This window comes from Sinocyclocheilus rhinocerous, unplaced genomic scaffold, assembly GCF_001515625.1.
Source record: "Sinocyclocheilus rhinocerous isolate Xijiao unplaced genomic scaffold, SAMN03320098_v1.1 scaffold993, whole genome shotgun sequence".
In the NCBI taxonomy this organism is placed as follows: Eukaryota; Metazoa; Chordata; class Actinopteri; order Cypriniformes; family Cyprinidae; genus Sinocyclocheilus; species Sinocyclocheilus rhinocerous.
This window is the reverse complement of record NW_015639771.1, coordinates 1,969,130-1,979,682: the sequence shown is the minus strand read 5'-3', so window position 1 is coordinate 1,979,682 and position 10,553 is coordinate 1,969,130. Positions and strand designations below refer to the sequence as shown.

At 35.7% G+C, this 10,553-nt stretch overlaps 1 protein-coding gene across 3 annotated transcripts in view; it reads right to left on the bottom strand.

Annotated features, from left to right (window-relative positions):
* The window catches only part of LOC107751759 (protein FAM184A-like), a 28,787-nt gene continuing 18,234 nt past the window's right edge, over positions 1-10,553 (bottom strand). The window contains exons 11-18 of one of the 3 annotated variants that reach the window (XM_016567523.1): positions 9,746-9,899; positions 9,233-9,360; positions 7,470-7,654; positions 6,382-6,528; positions 4,739-4,856; positions 4,447-4,551; positions 2,949-3,148; positions 1-313 (exon numbers count right to left, since the gene is read on the bottom strand). In XM_016567523.1, coding sequence (XP_016423009.1) covers positions 232-313; positions 2,949-3,148; positions 4,447-4,551; positions 4,739-4,856; positions 6,382-6,528; positions 7,470-7,654; positions 9,233-9,360; positions 9,746-9,899 — 1,119 coding nt within the window. In that variant the 3' untranslated portion in view covers positions 1-231. Of the gene's footprint in view, positions 314-2,948; positions 3,149-4,446; positions 4,587-4,738; positions 4,857-6,381; positions 6,529-7,469; positions 7,655-9,232; positions 9,361-9,745; positions 9,900-10,553 lie in introns of those variants that run through there. The other 2 variants (XM_016567524.1, XM_016567525.1) reach the window with 2 other exon arrangements.

Genomic DNA, 10,553 nt, shown 5'->3' with positions numbered 1-10,553 from the left:
TGCAATTTATTTCAAAACTGGCAAGACATTGGTATTCCAACAGTTTTAGTCCATCCAGAAAAGACATATTTATGAATATTATATGAAATGAATGTGCATCTCATTTTAAATCAAGTAAATGTCCATATCAAAAGGGAAAATAACAAACTCACAGTGAGATATCAAGAACAGACGAATGGGTTATTGAAAACTGCAGTTTCGCATGCTCTTCAGTTGAGTGTCTTGAAAAATTTAAAAGGAGAAGTACTGTGAAAATAGCTCTTGTGGTTGCTGTTCTTTTGGTGCTACAGTTGAATCCTCAGTCTTACGACGGCTGCACAAAACACAGAGAAGTCAAACACAACCAGTTACACTGCAGCAACATGAAAGGAAAGTGAATTTGCACATCCTAATCAAACACTTCCACATTGAGTTGCTACTATCTAAAAAAAACTATACAGGTTTGATTAGCTGATTGTCATGTCACCATATTCTAATTTGTTGAGATTTTGGGTGGGTTTTTGTTAAATGTGAGCCAGAATCATCACAATTAAAAGAACCAAAGACTTAAACTACTTCAGTCTGTGTGCATTGAATTTATTTAATACACGAGTTTCACAATTTGAGTTGAATTACTGAAATAAATGAACTTTTCCACGACATTCTAATTTATTGAGATGCACCTGTACTTGTAACAGTGGCCGCAAAAAGTATGTGAACACTTAAGCAACCCTTTGAATGTCATTACGAAAGATTAAAAGTGGCATTTATGTTAAAGAAAGATAGCACAAACATGTTTCAAGCAAAATATTTCACAAAAATCAGGGTTTAAATGATAAAACAACAGACATACTGCTCAAAATTGAGACAATGTATTTGGATCAGCATTTTTGTGCTTTGTTGGAAGGGGACGCTGCTCGAAGACTCACTCCAAATAAAGGGCCTTTTCATAAGGCCATTGACAAAGTGTACATACATTGTAAAATTAAATTTTCGAAGTTCAGGGTTTCCGCATGTTTTATGAAGGTAAATTTAAGACTTTTTTTTTTAAGACCAAGTAAAAAAAGGAATAAACTGAATGGAACACAATACGCTAATATAGTCTCTAAATGCAAATGTCTTGTATTAGCAACGCTTTAAATTTTGAAAATACAACTTTCAACAGATCTCCATCACTTTTTAATTAATTTTACAAAAAAGAAAAGGAAAAAAAAAAGCTTAAGGCTTGAATAGCTCTGCTCCCGACCACCAGAATATGGAAATAACTTTTACTGTACCTTCTGAACTCACTGCAAAAAAAGTGATGCTCTTCCTCAGGATTTTGTCTTGTTTTCAAGTGCAAATGGTTGAAGTTTCTTTAATCAAGATCTATTTACTTGAGAAGCAAAATGACATAAGATAAGAAGTCTTGTTTTATGAGAAACTGATTAAAATCAACTGAGTATATGATTAAATCAAGAACAAATATCTGCCAATGGGCTCAAAAAATCAAATTAATTCAAAGGGAAAACAAGTTTCACACCCCACTGACAGATGTTTGATCTTGTTTTAAGCATGAACTTACTCAATTTTGTTCTGTTTCTCTGAAAACAAAGACGTGCTTATTTTGCATCTTAAGTAAATTTATGTTGATTTAAGGATGGTTAGATATTTAAATTGGAAATATATTCATTTTTTTCACATTTCATGTTTACTTCAATGGTGTTACTTGCCGTGCCTTTGTAATTATTTGTGAAATTTTCAAGCAATTTCTGAGTGAAAATTGCTTCAAAGTACATTTTTTTCAGTAAATAAAACATATCAAATAAATAATTTTCCCATTTCTGATGTGATCCTAAGCGATTCATTTCGAAAACCATTTTTAAACTCATTTAAACTTAACGGAAAATATTCCTTACATATCTTCAAGTTTTTACCAAGCATGAATATGAATGAATGTGCAAATATCAGTAAATATATTTATTAAAATGAGCTCAACTTTTGGTTAAAAGTAATTGCACACACTATTTTAGAAAAGTAAAGTTGATAATGAGGAAAAATTGGTAGATATTTAAATATTTTATTTATATGTGAATTTTTTTATTTAAATATTTATTCATATTTAATATGTTCAATATGGCAATACATCCAATCCATAAGAGTGTCTAAATATTTTTTGTGGCCACTGTACACATGTATTTACATTATGTCCCTATAGTAGTCAATACTATAGTCAAGTAACATTTGCTTTTTTGGTGACAGTAGGAATGATCCTAAAATGTGATGTCTGTTACTACCGCAGCACACAGTGCAGCGTCTCCTGACCAATAGGAAGCTGCCCTCCTTGTTCAAGCATCAAATGAATCACAGGCACCCTGCTGAACTATTTCCTTTTAAATGATAAATAAAATATGCCCCTCTACCAGAAACGGTCTAATATTATCTCTCAGCCCAAAGTTCCTGTGCTTGATTTTCACTAGACAAGAAATACCAAGAATAGCTGCTCATCATTTGAATAGCTCATTTTAAAACCACAAAACAACAAATGCATGAAATGTGAAGGGCGGAGTACGGCTAATGGGCGGAGCCATACTCGTGACTGCTATGTGATGACATGTGATGACATCAACTGCATGCTCACGCACAGTTTATGTGAACTTTCAGTCCGATTTGTGATTATTCTTGTCGAACTCGACACAATAAGGACATTGGTACATACAATTTATCATGCACATCAAAGTAGCATGAAGTACAAAAACTTTTAATGTGTGCCATTTGCCGGCAAGATGCATTAAGGAGTGTGACGAGCATACCCACAGTTCACTGGGACACACATAACCGTGTTCTCGTATCAAAACGTCCAATAAACAGACAGACTGACGGTTTTTCTACTGTTAGGACTGAGATCGTGTGATCCGACCAATGGCAAGACAGTTCTGTGGTTTTAAGCATGTCTCTTGTGAGGACAAGGACGTCTCGGACAATCTCACCTCCAGGTGGAGTCGGCCTGAGGCGGAGGGGTTGGAGGGGGTGGAGGATTGTTAGACCTGAGCTCATGGTGGTGAATGGGGGAGTTGGGGACAGACTCTAGGCAAGCAGGCGGAACCGAGCCGCCCGCCATCCCTTCCGCCGCAACAACGCTTAGGTTCGGAGAGCTGGCGAAACTGTTCGCAGGTTTTCTACTCTTATGCTACATTAAAAGGACACACACAGAAAGGGATTGTGGGAAGTCGGAGGTGATGGCGAACTGTAGCTTGAAGCTAAACGATGACAAGGTAATGAACATCATTTTGAATGCGGACAGGGGACAGAAATGACAGATTATAGCTTTGTTACAAAACCTCCTGAGCTGACCGTCATAGGCACAGTCCTAATTTTGCTATTAAATTAAATATAAAAAGTTTCATCAGCATGTATTCATTATAATGAAGGAAATCCCAGAATGCACTTCATCAAAACCAGCTTATCTAGTGACAGTAGAAACACCAAGATCATGGGGTTGATCCTCAGAAAACAAGCAAACGGCTTACGTATGTGCCGAAAGTAAAAAAATAAAGGTGAGAGAAATGTATATTATAGGTGAGAAAAAATTTATATATACAAATGTATTACGAAATTACTACTTTTATTTAGCAAATGATGCATTAAATTGATCAAAAGTGGCAGTAAAGACTTTTCTATTTTAAATAAATGCTGTGCATTTGAATTTTTTGTTCAACAAAGAATCCTGAAAAAAAAAATATTTTTTTTTTCACAAAAACAATACAGAGCACAACTATTTTCAACATTGATAATAATAAGAAATGTTACCGGAGCACCACAAGAAAAAATTACATTTTAAAATATATTCAAAAGGAAACTGCAAAAATGTTGCAAATATTACTGTTTTCACTGTATTATTGATCAAATAAATAAATGCAGTTTTAGTGAGCCTGAGAGAACATAAAAACATAAAAAACTGTACAATCCTATAAATGATTGTAAATGGGTGTTGCATCGTTAGCCACATTCTAATTTTAGATTCTATTGGAACTGTAAAGATGCTAATGCTAATGTAGGGTGCATCATATGGGTCACTTTTGAGGTTTCATGTCCTATGTAAGCAGCACATTAGGTTTTGGAACAGAACTTATGATTTGGAAAGCAGGGCAGAATTGATGTTTGAACATGGATATAAGACACAGACAATAACAACCACACAAACACAACTTATGCAACAGAAAGAAAAGTACAACTAAAAGAACAGTAGAAGGCTATTAATAGTCTCTGCAGAATATCCCATCCAGATGTACTTCTGTAAAACACACTTCCCATAAGGCATAACCTTTGAAGTACTCTTTTATTATATTCATGGATTCCAAGAACTGTAGAGATGGAGTGCTTTTAAAAAGGTTTATGGTTTGTGCTTTTTTTTTTACTATCATATCAAATCCAATTTATGTGGACTTCTGAGGTATTGTTTGATCAGTGTGGCTGTATCTCTCTAACCTTTATAAGGGGGTTTATGACCCCGACATTGGGATTGGTGTTGAACACCTTGTTGAAGCCAGGCTCTCGATTCACCAGCTCCAGTTGATAAAACTTCTTGTCATCCTGGAACAAAGGAGGCACAGTCAGACCGAAAGGCCCTGTGCAGAAAAATCAATGAACTGATATTGACTTTTGTCTGAAGACATGTAATGCTTTGGGACAAAAAAAAAACTATGTAGAAGAACAGTAGTACACACATCACTTTTAATGGGATGCTGCACCTCTACGGACCATTGCTATGCATACTTACCACAAGTTTCTTGACCAGGGCTTCTCTCTCTGACACTATTTCTCTGAGCTCAGCAATCACCTGAAGGTCCTCGTGTCGGCTTTCTCTATTCCTGAACTTCTCCTCCGTACCTTCCAACCTGCTCATCCCACACACATACATATTAACAATTATACTGCAGTAAAAACAATGGCTCTGTCATAAAACCTACGACCTAGTCAACATGTTTAGGCATCATAGGCACAGTGTTATTTTAGGGCCAGATTTACTAAACATAAAAGCGCTGATGGGAGGGGAAAATTCTGCGGGTGATTTACTGATTTACGCAGCCAGATCATTTCCATAATGACCAGCGCAATCTACCAAGAGCAGCGCAAATTACCGCCTGCTTTAAGGCATGTTTTTTTGGGAGTTAAATTATGGCGCAAATACCAGTAATTTTACGAGCGCAAACGTTATTTTAAAGGGGTCATATGATGCGATTTCAATTTTTCCTTTCTCTTTGGAGTGTTACCAGCTCTTGGTGCATTTTGGAAGATCTGTAAAGTTGCAAAGACTAACACACACATACACATACACACACACACACACACACACACACACACACACACACACATTAACAATTATACAGCAGTAAAAACAATAGCTCTGTCATAAAACCTGTGACCTAGTCAACATGTTTAGACATCATAGGCACAGTGTTATTTTAGTATTTATATACGGTTATAGTTTTTTTTTATATTTTCCATTTTTGTTTTAATTTCAGTTTAAGTTTTAGACATTTTATTATGCTTTTGTAATTGAAATTAGTTTTTAGCTTTAACTGATTTTTATCTTAGTTTTAGTTACGTTTTATCTTAGTTTTAGTTTAGTAGTAATATTTGTTGTTCAACTTATATTTAAGTTTTTTACATAATATTTATATTTTATTTATTCTTCATTTCAGTTACAATTTTAATCGTTTTAGTATTTTACAATAGCAACAGTGCATTGGCATGCTTTTGATGTGAAGTTTTATAAACTATCAAAGTGATTACATCGCTGAAGTTCGTCATTTTGTAAATGTTCGCCTAAGACCCCCAAGTAAACTCTTTTTGTTAATTCTCATTACTAGCCATCTCTGTCACTTATGCTGCTTCAAATCATCCATTTTCACCAAAACTGAATGACTTTAGGCCACTTTCCTGCTTCAAATTGCAATATTAAAAAAAGTAAATTTCAAATTGCGTTTAATACAATCCCAGAATGCATTGCAACGAGCTCAGTGAAAATGTGCATTCAAGAAGGCCAATAACAAGTTTTGTTAAAAATAGTTCCATTTAATTAAAATGTTCACCTAATATATGTTATGCAATTTTGTTTGCTGAGTGACATGCTAACATCAGACTCTACTGCAATGCTTTAATAAGCATCAAAAATGTGCGGAGCATGGCCGTGATCTAATGAGAACCAATTACATTCGAGGTACCATTTTAGCCTTAGAAGACCTATTTGTTAGGATACTGTAGTAGAAATCAAGGCAGCTCACCAGGTTTTGAAACGGAGCTAATGTGATTGATCTAGAAATCTTCTGAAATATTCACGAGGATATTAAATTAAAATGATGCGTTTTGATATTCAATTCAATTTGATATTCAATCGGTAACTGAGATAAAGGAACTCACAGAATCTGCAGAGCAGAGATCTTGTCTTTTAGCAGCTCCTGAGCTTTGTTAAAATCTGACAGCATGATCTGGGTCTCTCTGTTATGAGAAGCGTTCAGCTCGTCAATCTCCCTCTCGAGGCGCTTAGAGAGATCCTGTCCATGAGCCCTACATAAAATAAAATCATTTAACATATGCAAAACAGTTGGTCCATTTACACACAAATCAGGGTTCTTTATTGGCATCTATGGTTCCATAAAGAACCTTTAACATCCATGGAACCTTTCCATTGCACAACAGCTTCTATAGTGGAAAAAGGTTCTTCAGATTATTAAATGTTCTCCACACTCAGAAAGAAAAGGTTCTTTTCAAGAACTGTTGGCTGAAAGGCTCCCAAAATGGTTCTTTACTGGCACTGCTGTGAAAACCCCCTTTTAGAACTTTTATTTTTAATAGAGCAAACACTCCGGACAACAAGCACATTCAAATTTATTTCCCTCTGAGGCGCACAAGCTCACTTATTTATTACAACAAATTCCCTCAGTTCCCCAAAGAATATGATCTCTTTTCATGAGCCAGAAATGAACTCATTTTGAATGAAACCAAATGAAATTTGTTTGTATATATCTGCCAGACACCTCCACTGACCTTGACACATTTATATCGCTGGAACAGAAGAATAAGACGATAATGAATCAGAGAGCTCTGTCTGAAGGCTGTGGGCTTCTGCGTGGGAAATAGCTCCGTCTGCTTTCTTCTCACATTAAATTAGCTTCTGGTTCAGCTAGACTGACCTTTAGGATTTTATAATTTAATAGCTGATGAAAACCAAAAAAGATTTTACACACGCATAAGATGTCAGTTGCTCTTTTTTTTTTTTGCATAAAATGAGGCTACCAAAAACCCGGGATAATGGTAATGTTCACCATTTGTATTCTAACCTTAACATGAAAGTATTACTGTGAGCACTGCAATTTCCTGTTTCTTTATGTTTCTGGCCTTTTATTGACAGAGATAAGTACAGAAGACAAGAAGTGATGAGGAGAAAGGGTAAAACGCGATCAAAAGGTGAAGCGAGACCGTCGTTTCATATATTAATAAGTTGGTACCTGATATGCAGATTGGCCTCGCTGCGCACTCGCAGAACTTCCTTCCCTTTGAGCTCCAGCTCCTTGGTCAAGATGCTGATGGTCTCATTGAGCGAATGGATTTCATGGTCCAGATCGGCGATCCGGTTCTTCCTGCAGCTTACCTCCTGCCTCAGGTCAGATATACGCCCTAGGAGGTCTTGTTCCTGGAGAGGCAATCCACAAAAATGTTAAAACCTATATATATATATAAACTTTAACAGATGCATGACTGTGTCTCTAAATGAGGTGGCAAATGCAGTTTATATAATTTCATTGCATTGGAATGATTCGCTTAAAAAAGCATTAGAAGAATTTGTGCCAGACCCAGGAGCTTTCAAAACATGTATATAGGTCACATTAAAAGAGATTCAATTGTGCTGAAGTATTAACTGAAGTGAAACGAACATGAGAGAGTGAGACTATGAGTGTGTATTAGAGAGACAGACAGAGAGGGGGATTATAAATCAAATATGAAAATGGGAAAGGGGTGTAAGTCACGGTGAGAGCTCTCCCATAATTCAGAATTCAGTACCTCATTTTTTATTCATTGTGGTTATTCTTCAAAGTGCAGCTTAGCTTAGAGACCTTTTAGAATAGCCTGGCACTTGTTTCACCTCTCAGTCAGATTCAAGCCTTTCTATTGGGAGAAACCACAACCCTGTTTTGAAACCAAGGCACCCGTGTGGCATCTGGATTTATCCAAACTCTCGGCCTTCACACTGAATCTCCCATTCAAATGTGGGATTTCGGTATTCTGTTTGTTTTCATTAGTGGTCACTATTAGTTTTGATCATACTTAATAGTTCATCCAAAAATCAAAAGTCTGTCATCATTTATTCACCCTCATACATGGTTCCAAACCTGTATGACTTTCCTTCATCATGAAAAATGTCGAAATCCAAAAACATCAGTCCCCAGTGACGTTCATTATATAGACAAAACAGCACTGATACATTTTTCAAACTATATTACAAAGTCATAACAAATGATGACAGAGATCTTAACAAACCACTAGCTCTGAACAGTTTTTAAAAAATATTATTTAAATACTATTATAGTATTTATTAACATTCTAAATTTGCTTTTATATTTATTGCTTTTAAAAAATATTTATTAGCTACAATTAATTTTTTATTTCAGTGTTAGTTTTTTAGCAATATTAGTATTTCAACTTAAACTTATTTGTTTTGAGTTGCCAAAAGCAGCATTTCTAATAGTTGTATTTAATTTTATTTCAGGTAATAAAAAACACTATCAAACTACAGCATGTCCTGAACTGTTTATACTGCAGACATAAATGATGTCTGTGGGCAAATAAATCATAGACATGCACAATATGTGCATTTGTATGAAAACATACAATGTTTTAATTGTTCAACTGGAAAAAATAAAAATGTTCAGAGGCTGAAAATGTAAGATAATGAAGCATATCAGGTGTGACTGTCTGTTTCTCAAAGGCTCAAATGTTCTGCAAGGCATGAGATATCAGAGATTTCCATGAGAGAAAAAGCTTCTTACTAAATGCAAATATAGAGAAAATACGGGGTATTACCAGTAACCAGATGCAAGTGTAAGTTTGAACACAAATATAAATCAAAATACCTTTCTCTTTTGGAATTAATCAAGAGTCTGCATCCATCATCAACCCAAAATGGCAAGTCTGCTGATAACTGCCATTTCTGTTGGGTTTAGCATCGAGGTACAGAGTGGTATCAAGCTTTGTAACTTTCAAAAATGCTCACATGTTCTTTGCAGCGGTCAATAGTGTCATCCAGCTCTCGTTTGGCCGCATTGTTCTCCTTGAAATGGACTTGTCGCAGGTGTTCGATGGCAGTAGCGTGGAGATGATTGAGCTCAGACCGCAGGGAAGCTACACAACATAAAACAAACCCAGTACAAACCAAAATCAACTTATTTCAACTTCAACTTATTTTCTTGTATTAAGAGCTTACTAAGAGCCTAATTGTGGTATAATCGCTCTAGGGTGGTGACCAGAAGGTTGTAGGTTCAAACCCCTGCAGTGAGTGATCCATGAGCTATTATCATTGTAACCTTGAGTGAAAAGATTTGTTCTGTAATAAGTGCACTGTAAGTCGCTTTAGGATAAAATCAGCTGTGAAAATGACTATTTACTTTCATGATAACAGTGTATTGTAGTGAAAACACTACAAGACTTTAATGATCCCATAAAAGGCTCTAATCTTGTAGGCTGGAGTGTGGTGCTGTAGTTAATGTGAGCGTATGACTCGTCTCACCCAGCATTGCTTTGCCCTCATCCTCCAGCTCAAAGCGCAGCGTCTGCACCTCCTGGTCCGACTGCTGCTGAAGGATTTCCAGGGTCTGTCTGTGGGCTTCACTCAAAGCGTGTAACTCCTCTCTCTGTTCCTGTTTTAGACGCTCCTCAAGCTCCTACACAAATGCACAAGTACAGACGCAGAGGAATATAAAGGCATAAAAATACAGAAGCACACATCTAATGCATAAAACTAAAGAACACACTTGCATCTGAATGCAACATGATGCGATGGGAACAAAAGGTGTCAATGAGAAAACTAGATTTGCATTTAATGAAGGAAATTCTAAAAATTTAGGTAAGGTTAAATTAGGTTAAAATTTTAGGTAAGCTTAGGTTTTTGATTGTGCATAAATGATGCACTGCTGAACAACCTGTTCACTGTTGGGAGTCAGAGTGCTGAACAACCTGTTCACACAACACTGTTATTATTATTATTACAATTCAAAATAGCTGTTTTCAATTTTAATATATTGTAAAATGTAATTTATTCCTGTGATGCAACGCTGAATTTTCAGCATCATTACTCTAGTCTTCAGTGTCACATGATCCTTCAGAAATCATTCTAATATGCTGATTAGGTGGTCAAGAAACATTTCTTATTAATAACACAGTTGAAAACGTTTGTGCTGCTAAACATTTTTGTGGAAACTGCGATACATTTGTTTTCAGGATTTTGTGATGAATAGAAAGTTCAACAGCATTTATTTGAAACAGAAATCTTTTGTAACATTATAAATGTGAAAAGCTGATCAATTTAATGCATTCTT